General features: G+C 33.1%; 2 protein-coding genes across 3 annotated transcripts in view; one reads left to right on the top strand and one right to left on the bottom strand.

The window, feature by feature from the left end:
- Window positions 1–16,030, bottom strand: part of LOC137254449 (uncharacterized) — a 447,929-nt gene that overhangs the window by 320,092 nt on the left and 111,807 nt on the right. The window lies entirely within an intron of this gene.
- LOC137252714 (serine protease 3-like) overlaps window positions 1–16,030 on the top strand; it is a 59,903-nt gene that overhangs the window by 20,101 nt on the left and 23,772 nt on the right. Inside the window, exon 3 of the mRNA XM_067788765.1 lies at window positions 11,660–11,746. Within this exon, the coding sequence (XP_067644866.1) occupies window positions 11,660–11,746 (87 nt within the window). The remainder of the gene's footprint in view (window positions 1–11,659; window positions 11,747–16,030) is intronic.

Below are 16,030 nucleotides of genomic sequence, written 5' to 3'. Positions count from 1 at the left end.
TATAATATATATACCACCGATCTCTATGATTTTTTCAGACAACAATATATGCTATATACGTAAGCATTTTGTGAAATTTGAAGCTTCTAGCTGTTAAAATGGGGTAGAAATTGCGAAAAGTTTCTTATCTGAACAATCGGTTGTGTGAGATATATACTATATATACAACCGATCTCTATGATTTTTTCAGACAACAATATATGCTATATACGTAAGCAATCGGTGAAATTTTAAGCTTATAGCTGTTAAAACGGGGCAGAAATTGCGCAAAGTTTCTTATCTGAACAATCGGTTGTATGAGATATATACTATATATACAACCGATCTCTATGATTTTTTCAGACAACAATATATGCTATATACGTAAGCAATCGGTGAAATTTGAAGCTTATAGCTGTTAAAATGGGGTAGAAATTACGAAAAGTTCCTTATCTGAACAATCGGTTGTGGGGGATATATACTATATATACGACCGATCTCATCAATTTTTTCAGGCAACAATATGTGCAATATACGAAAGTATATGGTGAAGTTTGAAGCTTCAATCTGTTAAATTGGGTAAGATATTACAAAAAACCCCTTTTTCTGAAAAATCGGTTGTATGGAGGATATATGCTATAGTGGTCCGATCCGGTCGGTTCCGACAAATGTCTAATCGGACACCCAAATACACCCGCTCACCAAATTTTATCAAGATATCTCAAAAATTGAGGGACTAGTTTGCATACAAACAGACAGACGGACAGACGGACGGACGGACATGGCTAAATCAACTCAGCTCTTCAACCTGATTATTTCGGTATACTTAATGGTGGGTCTATCTATTTTCCTTTAAGGACTTACAATTTTCGGTTTCGTGACGAAATTAATATACCATTTCATTTTCATGAAAGGTATAAAAACATGGTAAGTTTGTTACTACTGTCGAGTAGTAGTTAGGCAACTTAAAAAAATTTAAGGAAAGAAATCTAAATGGATTTTATTGAAGTTATGTGTTTTTACACATAAACCCCAAGCATGCGTCAACTAAGTGAAATACAAGATGAAAAAGTATATAAAAAAATTCAAGGGTGCAAATAACTAAATATCGCAAAATATTCCAAGTTTCTCCTTTCCCTCGAATTGAGCACAATTAATAAAAATTATAAATTCAAAAAAAAAAAAAAATATATCAAAAAATCAAATTCAGTAAAAAAATTTTGTAATTTTTTTTACGGAAAAGAAGAACCAAAACCAAAGATCGAAAATATGGATATGATGTGTTTGCCTTCTCATAAGATTAGAAGGATTATTTGAAATTGAAAATTCGAAAAAAATTAATGTCTAAAAAAAAAATTTCATTAATTCAAAAAAATTCTCAATTCGTATTTGATTCAAAAAAAAAAAAATTTGTGTATAAAAATTAGGTAAAAAATGTTTAAATCTAAAAATTAAAAATTTTTTATTTTCGATGAAATAACATTATGAAAATTGTGGTGCGCCCTAATGGTGTGATTCGTTTTGGTGCAATTTGTTGGAAACAGTAGTTATGTTGTGTTGCGTGTATCTCCGCGAAAATTGCCGCCTTATTGCTACCCCCTTTAAAATGCTTTGTGGACTTTTCTCCGGGCTGGTGGACGACGTCCTCTACCAAGTATCTCCTTCTGCTCCTGGGCAGTTTTAGTCTTTCTTAAAATTCGTCTAAGTCGCGGCCTACGACTGCTTCTCGTTCCTGGAAAAAATGGAAGAACACACACAACATTAACACTAAAATCATAAGCACACAAACACATAGTCGGTTCATAAATGCAAGAATGTGCAAATAAGAAAATGCAACACAATAAAAAAAAAAAACAAAACAGACGATTTCACATACATTTTTATAAAAAGTTTTGATTTTTAATTCACTTTTTATTCAAAAGTAACCACACACTAGAAATTTAATTTTTTTGTAATACTTGCATTTATTTCACTGCGTTAAAATTATCAAGCCTGCACAACATTATAAAAAAAAATTTAACAAAAACAAGTAAGGAAGGCTAAGTTCGGGTGTAACCGAACATTACGTACTCAGCTGAGAGCTTTGGAGACAAAATAAGGGAAAATCACCATGTGGGAAAATTAACCTAGGGTAACCCTGGAATGTGTTTGTATGACATGGGTATCAAATGGAAAGTATTAAAGAGTATTTTAAAAGAGAGTGGACCTTAGTTCTATGGGTGGACGCCTTTTCGAGATATCGCCATAAATGTGGACCAGGGGTGACTCTATAATGTGTTTGTACGATATGGGTATCAAATTAAAGGTATTAATGAGGGTTTTAAAAGGGGTGGTGGTAGTTGTATATGTGAAGGCGTTTTCGAGATATCGACCAAAATGTGGACCAGGGTGACCCAGAACATCATCTGTCGGGTACCGCTAATTTATTTATATATGTAATACCAGTATTCCTGCCAAGATTCCAAGGGCTTTTGATTTCACCTTGCAGAACTTTTTCATTTTCTTCTACTTAATATGGTAGGTGTCACACCCATTTTACAAAGTTTTTTCTAAAGTTATTTTTGCGTCAGTAAACCAATCAAATTACCATGTTTCATCCCTTTTTTCGCATTTTTATATAGAATTATGGAATTTTTTTCATTTTTAGTAATTTTCGATTTCGAAAAAGTGGGCGCGGTTATAGTCGGATTTCGTCCATTTTTGTACCAAGATAAAGTGAGTTCAGATAAGTAAGTGGACTAAGTTTAGTAAAGATGTATCGGTTTTTGCTCAAGTTATCATGTTAACGGCCGAGGAGAAGGACAGACGGACGACTGTGTATAAAAACTGGGCGTGGCTTCAACCGATTTCGCCCATTTTCACAGAAAATAGTTACCGTCATAGAATCTATGCCCCTACCAAATTTCAGAAGGATCGGTAAATTTTTGTTCGACTTATGGCATTAAAAGTATTCTAGACAAATTAAATGAAAAAGGGCGGAGCCCCGCCCATTTTGAAATTTTCTTTTATTTTTGTATTTTGTTGCACCATATCATTACTGGAGTTGAATGTTGACATAATTTACCTATATACTATAAAGATATTAACTGTTTTTTTAAATTTGACTTTAAACAATTTTTTTTTTAAAGTGGGCGTGGTCGTTCTCCGATTTTGCTAGTTTTTATTATGCATACATATAGTAATAGGAGCAATGTTCCTGCCAAATTTCATAATGATATCTTCAACGACTGCCAAATTACAGCTTGCAAAACTTCTACCTTCTTTTAAAAGTGGGCGGTGTCAAGCCCATTGTCCAAAACTTTACTAATTTTAAATTCTGCGGCATAAGTTCAACTCACCTAAAAAGTTTCATCGCTTTATCCATCTTTGGTATTGAATTATCGCACTTTTTCGATTTTTCGAAATTTTCGATATCGAAAAAGTGGGCGTGGTTATACTCCGATATCGTTCATTTTAAAAAGCCATCTGAGATGAGTGCCCAGGAACCTACATACCAAATTTCATCAAGATAGCTCAAAATTTACTCAAGTTATCGTGTTAACGGACAGACGGACGGACGGACGGACGGACATGGCTCAATCAAATTTTTTTTCGATACTGATTATTTTGATATATGGAAGTCTATATCTATCTCGATTCCTTTATACCTGTACAACCAACCGTTATGCAATCAAAGTTAATATACTCTTTGAGCTCTGCTCAACTGAGTATAAAAAGGAATTAAAAGAAAAAGGATTTTTATTTCAACTAAATCGAAGGAATTTTGGTTTTCCTTAAATTTCCGAAGTTAAAAACTTTAATAAAAAATTTTAATTCCCAAACAAAAGAAAAAAACTTCTATCATAAAAATTAAAAATTAGAATTATTAAAATTAATGCAAAAAAAATGGGAATGCAAATTGATAAAACATTAAAATTGTTGTACAGCCTTACAATTCACATTTCACAAAAAAGAATTTCTCACTTAACATAAAAAAATCACTAAAAAAATTACATTTTACTTACCGAAAAATCACCAATATGAGGGAAATAAGGAAACTGACGGGTTGTGTTTCTTCCTGGTTCCAGGATTTTGATGGTCCTGGGCAAAATTCCCAGGGACTTGATCGTTCACTCGCACTTCACTTAACGCGCTACACTTTGCGTGGAACCCGCACTTCTAAAATAAAACTTTTTTTGCAAACTTTGTTTTTTAGTACTGTACACCTTTTGCTTCACTGCTTTCGGCAAAGCAACACTAAGACCACGACTTTCGATTTTTGTGATACCGAATGCTAAGCGGACCCCCTCATATACCAAAATGTATCTTGCGGAACTTATATTTGTCACCGTACAGCAAAGCCTTTCTGCCCCTGTTTAGCTGAATGTCATAGCGGGCGTGTATGCACGTATACGCATCCCTCTAGTTATCTAATTACCACATGTATGCATTTACCTTAGTATATGAAGTGCTGAAAGGGGAAAGATCGTTACTGCCGTTGCATAGATCTGTGCATATACCCGCTTGCACGTGATTGGAAATTATTTTAGGGAAATCACAAGGGCTGCCGTTACAACTAGGAACACCATCTGGACCCGGAGAAAAAATCGGTTTCAAACCGAGAAGGCTCTGAAGAACTGTATTCGTATCAATTACTGGATTAGGAATGCTATTAAAACTTACCAAGTTGTAGGAGTGTTGCCCGGGTTGAAAACGTTTAGATGAGTAAGTCGACTTGAAGAATTCTGCAAATAATTCCGCAATATCATTATCAGAACTAGCGTTCTTGCAACCAAAAGAAAAGGTAGCTGGAAAACCAGATGTTTTCCTCTTGGAACTAACAAAACTGTAAAATCTTTTTGGATTGTTGAAAAATTGAAATTTACAAATGCTTAAGTGCAACTTATAACATTGTTGGTTTAGACAATGAAAGTTGCAACGAGCAACCGAATATTTAGAAAAATCGGCAGAAGGTCCCGATCTCTTGAAACGTTTTTAAAGCCTAGATTTAATATTATTGAGTCTTATAAGTTGTCTTGTGAACCAAGGTGGTTTACTTGTTCCAGCACTAACACATCGAAGGAGAACACAGCTCTCAAAGAAGCCATCAAGAATACCGTAAAATAATGAAGTCGCTGAGTTGACGTCATTACTTTAAAAAATATCTGACCAGTCATGGGTAGCAATCAATTCGTTGAGCTTTATGAAGTCTGCTTTATAAAAACATCTTGAGCGGGATCGAGATTTTAATTTTGTAAAGCACAGCTCCTTAGGAGGCTGAACAATATCAATTGCTATTTCAAGCGTAGGATGTAAGGGATCTTCTGGAAAAGATAAGGGAGAAATACGATTGAGAGCAATACCAACTGATTAATCCACAAATATCAGGTCAATAATCTTGTTTTAACAATTTAAAACATTGTTGATCTGTACGAGTGAAGTATCTAAAATATTCTTAACGAAATCATGCTGACAGGTGGGAGTCAAAGTGTTTGAGTCGCTCAAGCTAATCCAATTTACCGAGGGCAAATTGAAATCACCAAGAACAACTAAGCGATCTTTGTCTCGCAACTGAGAGTACAAGTTGCGAATAGCTAAATTATGGCAATTGTAAACATACATATCCGACCGGGGCGGAATATATGAGCAACAAATATATAAGCTAAAACATCGCAGTGAAATCTTTACTGCTATAAATTCAATATCAAATGCGTTGTCCGACAACAACAACTCTGATGAAAGGCTTGAGTCCACAGCAATAAGAACACCATCTGCTCTAGATATACGATCACGCCGGTAAACGACGTAGTTACTTGAAAAAAGCTCAGCGTTAAAATTGTCAGGTTTTAACCAGGTCTCGGTGAAAGCAACAACCTGCGCTGTAAAAGCGAAACTGTTAAGAAAAAGGTATTTAATTTAGATCGCAAACCACGAACATTTTGGTAATGAACGGATATGGAGAGTGAGTCGGTGACTACTTTTTTGCTGTACTCGCGGTGAAGGTCATAGAGTTTTTTGGCACTATATTGGTATTTTTCTTGTACAAATGCACCACATAATGCTCCGGCCAAAAAGAAGGATCAAGAATATCAACATAAAGGTGTGGCATAGTTATTTTAAAAGATAAAAATTTCCCTCTCATATTTAAAGTTAAATTTGAAAACTTTTACACCAGAGTTATTAATATTAAGTTTAGAGCATATATAATTTGAAATATCGTCGACAGTCAATGAAGCATGCAACCGAGAAACAAAAATTGCTCTGCGAGGCGGAACGGCAGTCACCTCTCTAGGACCAACAGGTTGCACCACGGAAACTGTCGAAGCAGAAATTGATGTTGAGGTTGATGTAGATGCAGAAGTTGACGTCGATGCAGCTGACGAACCCACTGTCGAAGCAGAAATTGATGTTGAAGTTGATGTAGATGCAGAAGTTGACGTAGATGCAGCTGACGAACCCACTGTGCTCGACTTCTTACGACGTTTGCTAACACCTGTGCGTTTGCCTTTATTACCCTCATCAACATACTGTGACTCAATAGCATACTTTGTGTTATTGGTTTTTATACTCAGTTGAGCAGGGCTCACAGAGTATATTAACTTTGATTGGATAACGGTTGGTTGTACAGGTATAAAGGAATCGAGATAGATATATATTTCCATATATCAAAATCATCAGTATCGAAAAAAAATTTGATTGAGCCATGTCCGTCCGGCCGTCCGTTAACACGATAACTTGAGTAAATTTTGAGGTATCTTGATGAAATATGGTGTGTAGGTTCCTGGGCACTCATCTCAGATCGCTACTTAAAATGAACGACAATAACCACGCCCACTTTTTCGATATCGAAGATTTCGAAAAATCGGAAAAGTGCGATAATTCATTACCAAAGATGGATAAAGCGATGTAACTTGGTAGGTGAGTTGAACCTTTGACGTAGAATAGAAAATTAGTAAAATTTTGGACAATGGGCGTGGCACCACCCACTTTTAAAAGAAGGTAATTTAGAAGTTTTGCAAGCTATAATTTGGCAGTCGCTGAAGATATCATGATGAAGTTTGGCAGGAACGTTACTCCTATTACTATATGTATACTTAATAAAAATTTGCAAAATCGGAGAACGGCCACGCCCACTTTAAAAAAAAAATTATTTTAAAGTCAAATTAAAAAAAAAAAATTAATATCTTTACAGTATATAAGTAAATTATGTCAACATTCGACTCCAGTAATGATATGGTGCAACAAATTACAAACATGGCTCCGCCCTTTTTCATTTAATTTGTCTCTGATACTTTTAACGCCATAAGTCGAACAAAAATTTACCAATCCTTGTGAAATTTGGTAGGGGCTTAGATTCTAGGACGATAACTGTTTTATGTGAAAAAGGGCGAAATCGGTTGAACCCACGTCCAGTTTTTATACCCAGTCGACCGTCTGTCATTCCTCTTGGCCGTTAACACGATAACTTGAACAAAAATCGATATATTTTTACTAAACTCAGTTCACGTAATTATCTGAACTCACTTTGTATTGGTATAAAAAATGGCCGAAATCCGACAATGACCACGCCCACTTTTTCGATATCGAAAATTACGAAAAATGAAAACAAAATGCCATAATTCTATACCAAATACGAAAAAAGGGATGAAACATGGTAATTGGATTGGTTTATTGACGCAAAATATAACTTTAGAAAAAAACTTTGTAAGATGAGGGTCTGGGTCACCCTGGTCCACATTCTGGTCGCTATCTCGAAAACGCCTTCACATATACAACTATCACCACTCCCTTTTAAAACCCTCTTAATAACTTTAATTTGATACCCATATCGTACAAACACATTATAGAGTCACCCCTGTTCCACCTTTATCTCGATATCTTGAAAAGGCGTCCACCTATAGAACTAAGGCCAACTCCCTTTTAAAATACTCATTATCACCTTTCGTTTGATACCCATATTGCACAAACGCATTCTAGAGTCAACCCTAGCCCACCTTTATAACGATATCCTGAAAAGGCGTCCACCTACAGAACTAAAGCCCACTCCTTTTTAAAATACTCATTAACACCTTTCATTTGATGCCCATATCGTACAAACAAATTCCACCCCTCGTCCACCTTTATGCCGATATCTCGAAAAGGCGTCCACCCATAGAACTAAGGCCCACTCGCTTTTAAAATACTCATTAACACCTTTTATTTGATACCCATATCGTACAAACAAATTCTAGAGTCACCCCTTGTCCACCTTTATGGCGATATCCCGAAAAGTCGTCCACCTATAGAACTAAGGCCACACCCTTTTAAAATACTTATTAGCACCTTTCGTTTGATACCCATATCGTACAAACAAATTCTAGAGTCACCTTTATAGCGATATCTCGAAAAGGCGACCACCTATAGAACTAAGGCCCACTCCCTTTTAAAAATACTCATTAGCACCTTTCATTTGATACCCATATCGTACAAACAAAGTCTAGAGTCACCCCTGGTCCACCTTTATGGCGATATCTCGAAAAGGCGACCACCTATACAACTACCACCACTCCCTTTTAAAACCCTCATTAACGCCATCTTTGGGAACAATTATCTAAGTGTTTAATGTGAATTTCAAATTTTATGTATCCCCGCTAAATTCGAAGGCACAAATGTTTCACCTACATACAAATATGGTTTCCCATTGTTGCCACTTACCTATAATAGCCTCTACCAAAATCCTAAAAAATTGTTCCAAAATAATTTATAGCGTACCAAAAACCTTAAATAGAATTAATTTTTGACCGGCCCATTTTTTGTGCCAAATTTTACCTACACGTAAATACATAAGTCTTTATTTAACAGATTCTTTGTTTTTTATTTTAGATGTTTTCAAAAAAACATGAAATCACAAATAATGAGTTAACTTTTGTTGAAACTAACTAATTTATTTATAACAATTAATGGCAAATTTGCTCGAAAATGATGTTGCATTTGCAGATTTAATACTCATTTTAGATAAAGTACGTCTTTACTGAACAAAAAAGAAAAAGTTACAAAAATATAACATTACATTTTTTATATTGCCTTTTATGGTAATTATGAAAAAAAAACGTCCCAAAAACTTTTTTGATTTTAGGTCAGAGCGGCAACCGGCATCATAGCGGCCGTCTTGCATAGGCAGTATATTACCAACTATCTATATATTAATACGCTAACAAAATTTCCATACAATCAATTGACAGGCTGTTTCGCATACTTAGCATACGTAAAATCATATAAAAGTTATATGAATCGATTCGTATTGACCAGCCGCAGTGCATAGGCCTATCTTTGTTAACAAATATTACTCTATTTGTTTATAATTAAATTCGAAAATCTGTGCAACTATTGAAATTGCCATCTGTAGGACGCATTATGTTCACAAACCCCCCTGAGTACATAGCCCCAAATTCTCAATTCTTCCGTTGCTCAAATGTTTCATCTCTACATATGTATATATTTGTACACGCCAAACGGCGAGAGAACTACTGCTTCGCTAATTTTCTGTTGAAATATAATATTGTTTCCCATTGTTTCCAATTACCTATATTGGTTTGTACCAAAATCTTTAAAAAATTGTTCTAAAATAATTGTTAGCGGACAAAAAAACTTTAAAGAGAAGTAATAACTTAACCGGCTTATTTTTTTGGACAAATTTTACTAACACGTAAAAGCATAGGTCTTTATTTAACAGATTCTTTGTTTTTCATTTTGGGTGCTTTAAAAAAAATGAAATCAGAAATAATGAGTCAACTTTTGTTCAAACTCACTAAATTTATTTATATATAACAATTAATTGCAAATTTGACCCAAATGTTTTTTGCATTTCCAGATTTTATGCTCATTTTAGATATAGCACGTCTTATAGTGAACAAAAAATAAATAAATTTGCTACAAAGATATTACATTAAAATTTGTATATTGTCTTTTATGCTAATTTATTTTGATATTTCTTATTTTATTTTATTATATTATCTTTTATTTCAACTTAGTTTATTATTATTTAAATGCAACTTGATTGAATCGGAAAATTTCACGTTGTATATTAAACGAAAAAAAACGACCCAAAAAAGTTTTCGATTTTAGGTCGAAATATTGCATAGGCAGTATATTACTCTACTATCTATATATTAATACGCTAACGGCGGCCACCGTGGTGTGATGGTAGCGTGCTCCGCCTATCACACCGTATGCCCTGGGTTCAACTCCCGGGCAAAGCAACATCAAAATTTTAGAAATAAGATTTTTCAATTAGAAGAAAATTTTTCTAAGCGGGGTCGCCCATCGGCAGTGTCTGGCAAGCGCTCCGATTGTATTTCTGCCATGAAAAGCTCTCAGTGAAAACTCATCTGCCTTGCAGATGCCGTTCGGAGTCGGCATAAAAACATGTAGGTCCCGTCCGGCCAATTTGTAGGGAAAAATCAAGAGGAGCACGACGCAAATTGGAAGAGAAGCTCGGCCTTAGATCTCTTCGGAGGTTATCGCGCCTTACATTTATTTTTTTTTTTTTTTTTTTTTAGTATATTACCCACTATTTATATATTAATACGCTAACATAATTTCCATACAATCAATTGACAGGCTGTCTCGCATACTTAGCATACGTAAAATCATATAAAAGTTATATGAATCGATTCGTATTGATCAGCCGCAGTCCATAGGCATATCTTTGTTAACAAATATTACTCTATTTGTTTATAATTAATAGAAAAAGTTTTTTGTAAATTCGAAAATCTGTGCAACTATCGAAATTGCCATCTGTAGGACGCATTATGTTCACAAACCCCCCTGAGTACATAGCTCCAAATTCTCAATTGTTCTGTTGCTCAAATGTTTCATCTCTACATATGTATATATTTGTACACGCCAAACGGTGAGAGAACTACTGCTTCGCTCATTTTCTGTTGAAAAAAATATTGTTTCCCATTGTTTCCAATTACCTATATTGGTTTGTACCAAAATCTTTAAAAAATTGTTCTAAAATAATTGTTAGCGCACAAAAAAACTTTAAAGAGAAGTAATAACTTAACCGGCCTATTTTTTGGACAAATTTTACTTACACATAAAAGCATAGGTCTTTATTTAACAGATTCTTTGTTTTTTATTTTAATTGTTTTCAAAAAAAAAACATGAAATCACAAATAATGAGTCAACTTTTGTTCAAACTCACTAAATTTATTTATTTATAACAATTAATTGCAAATTTGACCCAAATGTTTTTTGCATTTCCAGATTTTATGCTCATTTTATATATAGCACGTCTTTAGTGAACAAAAAATAAATAAATTTGCTACAAAGATATTACATTAAAATTTGTAGATTGTCTTTTATGCTAATTTATTTTGATATTTCTTATTTTATTTTATTATATTATCTTTTATTTCAACTTAGTTTATTATTATTTAAATGCAACTTGATTGAATCGGAAAATTTCACGTTGTATATTAAACGAAAAAAACGACCCAAAAACGTTTTCGATTTTAGGTCGAAATATTGTATAGGCCGTATATTACTCTACTATCTATATATTAATACGCTAACAAAATTTCCATACAATCAATTGACAGGCTGTTTCGATATATGTAAAATCATATAAAAGTTATATGAATCGATTCGTATTGATCAGCCGCAGTGCATAGGCCTATTTTTGTTAACAAATATTACTCTATTTGTTAATTAATAGAAAAAGTTTTTTGGTCAATCCAAAAATCTCTCCAAATATGGATATTTACTTTCTTGCACAAGAGCGCACCATCATTGGACAAATTATGTAAGTGCTCTAAGACACAAACCTACATAAGCGTACGCGCTACACGGTGAAAGATTAAAACATGGTTTCCCATTGTTGCCACTTACCTATAATAGCCTCTACCGAAATCCTAAAAAATTGTTCCAAAATAATTTGTAGCGTACCAAAAAGCTTAAATAGAATTTATTTTTGACCGGCCCATCTTTTGTGGCAAATTTCACTTACACGTAAATAGATAAGTCTTTATTTAACAGATTCTTTGTTTTTATTTTAGCTGTTTTCAAAAAAACATGAAATCGCAAATAACGAGTTAACTTTAGTTGAAACTAACTAATTTATTTATAACAATTAATGGCAAATTTGCCCGAAAATGTTTTTGCATTTGCAGATTTAATCCTCATTTTAGATAAAGTACGTCTTATACTGAACGAAAAAAAGTTACAAAAATATAACATTAAATTTTTTATATTGCCTTTTATGCTAATTTATTTAAGTTCTTATTTTATTATATATTCTCTTATTTCAAATTGGTTTATTATTATTTAGCTGCAACTTGACTGAATCGGAAAATTTCATATTGTATATTAAACGAAACAAAAAAACGTCCGAAAAATGTCTTTGATTTTAGGTCAAAACGGCAACCGGCATCATAGCGTGCATAGTCAGTATATTACCCACTATCTATATATTAATTCGCTAACAAAATTTCCATACAAACAATTGACAGGCGGTTTCGCATAGTTAGCCTACGTAAAATCATATAAAAGTGATATGAATCGATTCGTATAGATCAGCCGCAGTGCATAGGCCTATTTTTGTTAACAAATATTACTCTATTTGTTTATAATTAATAGAAAAAGTTTTTTGGTCAATCCAACAATAACTTAACCGGCCTATTGACCGGCGCATTTTTTGTGGCAAATTTCACTTACACGTAAATACATAAGTCTTTATTTAACAGATTCTTTGTTTTTATTTTAGTTGTTTTCAAAAAAAACATGAAATCGCAAATAACGAGTTAACTTTAGTTGAAACTAACTAATTTATTTATAACAATTAATGGCAAATTTTCCCGAAAATGTTTTTGCATTTGCAGATTTAATCCTCATTTTAGATAAAGTACGTCTTATACTGAACGAAAAAAAAAGTTACAAAAATATAACATTAAATTTTTTATATTGCCTTTTATGCTAATTTATTTAAGTTCTTATTTTATTATATATTCTCTTATTTCAAATTGGTTTATTATTATTTAACTGAAACATGACTGAATCGGAAAATTTCACATTGTATATTAAACGAAACAAAAAAACGTCCCAAAAACGTTTTTGATTTTAGGTCAAAACGGCAACCGGCATCATAGCGTGCATAGTCCGTATATTACCCACTATATTTATTATTATGCTAACTTTGTTGGATTATATATCCATTAATCGGATGCTTAGATCCCATAACCCTAATTTTTTATGTCGCTTAAAGTTATGAAATCAATTTTATTTTAGTAAATATGTTTGCGTGAATAACTTTAATGTTTTTGTTTGTTTTTCTTTTCTTTCTAATTTATTCTGCTTTGTTATATCTTAGTATTGTATTGTTCACAGACGATATTTTATCGTAGATATGGTCATATATATTCATGAAATGGAGTGTTTACAAATTTAATACAAATTAATTACGTACATAGATCTCAATGGGAATCCCAACATTAAATATCCGAACATTAGAATCTACATATTTCCACAATGATCACTTAAACCCCGGAAAAAGTCTAAGCGCACTTATTGCGTTTTTATATGGAACTGTTTGTTCACTTCACTTAATTTTTTCGCAATTTAAGTACTTTATTTTTTTCTTTAATTAAACATTTTTTAGTAAACTCTGCTTTCTTTCTCATTACATAATTTTTTTATATTTTAATTTTATTTTTTATGAAGGTATCCGCTATTCTACTCGAAATTTTTGTTTTGTGTCACACTTACATATTATATATGTATTTATACAAAATTAAACGGGTGGCGTGAAATAGGCTAAATTCCTTTAGCAAATTTCTTCGTTTTTACTATCTATATATTAATACGCTAACAAAATTTCCATACAATCAATTGACAGGCTGTTTCGAATACTTAGCATATGTAAAATCATATAAAAGTTATATGAATCGATTCGTATTGATCAGCCGCAGTGCATAGGCCTATTTTTGGTAACAAATATTACACTATTTGTTTATAATTAATATAAAAAGTTTTTTGTAAATTCGAACAATTCATACAAATATCGTAAGTCATTTTCGTGCACAAGCGCGCCATCTTTGTGAACAAGTATCTAAGTGTTCTAATGCGAATTTCAAAGACCTAAACCTTTATACACAAGCGCGCCGTCTTTGGGAACAATTATCTAAGTTTTCTAATGTGAATTTAAAATTTTATGTATACTCGCTAAATTCGAAAGCACAAATGTTTCACCTACATTCAAATATGGTTCCCCATTGTTGCCGCTTACCTATAATAGTATCTACCAAAATCCTAAAAAATGTTTCCAAATTTTTTTTAGCGTACCAAAAAATCTTAAATAGAATTAATTTTTGACCGGCCCATTTTGCATTTGCAGATTTAATCCTTATTTTAGATAAAGTACGTCGTATACTGAAAAAAAAAAAAGTTACAAGAATATAACATTACATTTTTTATATTGCCTTTTATGCTAATTTATTTTAGTTCTTATTTTATTTTATTATATATTCTCTTATTTCAAATTGGTTTGTTATTATTTAAATGCAACTTGACTGAATCGGAAAATTTCACGTTTTATATTAAACGAAACAAAAAAACGTCCCAAAAACGTTTTTGATTTTAGGTCAAAACGGCAACCGGCATCATAGCGGCCTTATTGCATAGGCAGTATATTACCCACTATCTACATATTAATTCGTCGGAATTTCTGACAAGGTGTGTAACACAAATTAGTGGACAGGTAAACAACCTCCAGCTAAAGGTAATACCTGCCTCAGATGTTCCTCGTGCGCGCAGGTAATCTGCTGCAGGGTGTCAACATAAAGGACGGGGACACAACAAAACACTAAGTGTATACAGATTAATCTGCAGCACTCTAAAAGTGCTACAGATAATCTTAAAATCGTTCTCGGTGAGGAGGATATCAACATCAGCCTAATCCAAGAGCCCTGGGCCCACAATCAGGAAATCAGGGGGCTAAACATCAGCACACACAATCTGTTCTACAAAACGGATGCAGGTAAGCCAAGAGCAGGCATTTTAATCAAAAAAGGTATAAATGCTTTCTTATGTTGAAATTACAGCACATCAGACCTACCAGTGGTAAAGCTAGAGGGCGTGTCCAACCAGACCATCTACGTGGTTTCGGCCTACATGGCCCATGACAGGATGGCTCCACCTCCAGAGCTGGAAAACTTCATAAATAATAGCGGCGGGTGCATCATAATTATCGGCTGTGACGCCAATGCAAGAAACACGATATGGGGCAGATCCTCAACCCTTTCAGTCCAACTTTTTATAGAGCAGTCAAAAAAATCTGAAATTTTACGCGAGAACTCTTATTGGTTCCGTTAGCAATAATAAATAAAAAAAAAAAAATTATTTTCGGAAAACAGTTCTTTTCAATGTTGCCATATGGCAACAAATTTCGTTAAAGGTACAGAAAAACACACATATGTAATATTTGAAACAAAGATGTTTTATTCAATTTATTTTGTTTTATTTATGACATACAATGCTGGAAATGAAAATATAAAATCAGAAATTCAAAAATATTCATATAAACATGAATACATATATATAATATTTTTATTAACACTTCAATTTAAGATATTACTAAAAACAAATCAAAAAGTAATGCAGATAATGAATAATAATACTATAAATAATAGTGATAATAACAATAATTATAATAATAAAAATAATAATATTAAAAATAGTAATAAGAATTCATATTTTTATTACGATAGTTATAGATATTTAGCTTATATAATGGTAGTCCTTGAAGCAATCCCGAGCTCCATTAGGGAGGCATAGGTGAATCTGGCCTTTTGCTTTTGCTTTTCTCTTCTGTATGCTCCGACCAATGTTGGTTTCCATCATATCGTATGGAAACAGCAGATGCTGTTTCATTCGTACGTCTTGATTTAGCTACACGTTCTTCGCTCAATGCCCCTTTTGGTCGCCCACGTTTTCCAGAACACTCATTTTTGTTGGACAGAGAAATTAGCCCATCAGAAACATCTTGTCGGAATTCTAAAAGGTCCATATGCTTTTGAGTATTTGGGTCAATGCT

The sequence above is a fragment of the Eurosta solidaginis genome, chromosome 5 (assembly GCF_040869045.1).
Source record: "Eurosta solidaginis isolate ZX-2024a chromosome 5, ASM4086904v1, whole genome shotgun sequence".
Lineage (NCBI taxonomy): Eukaryota > Metazoa > Arthropoda > Insecta > Diptera > Tephritidae > Eurosta > Eurosta solidaginis.
Note: the sequence above shows the minus strand (reverse complement) of the source record. Positions and strands in the feature narration are given on the sequence as shown.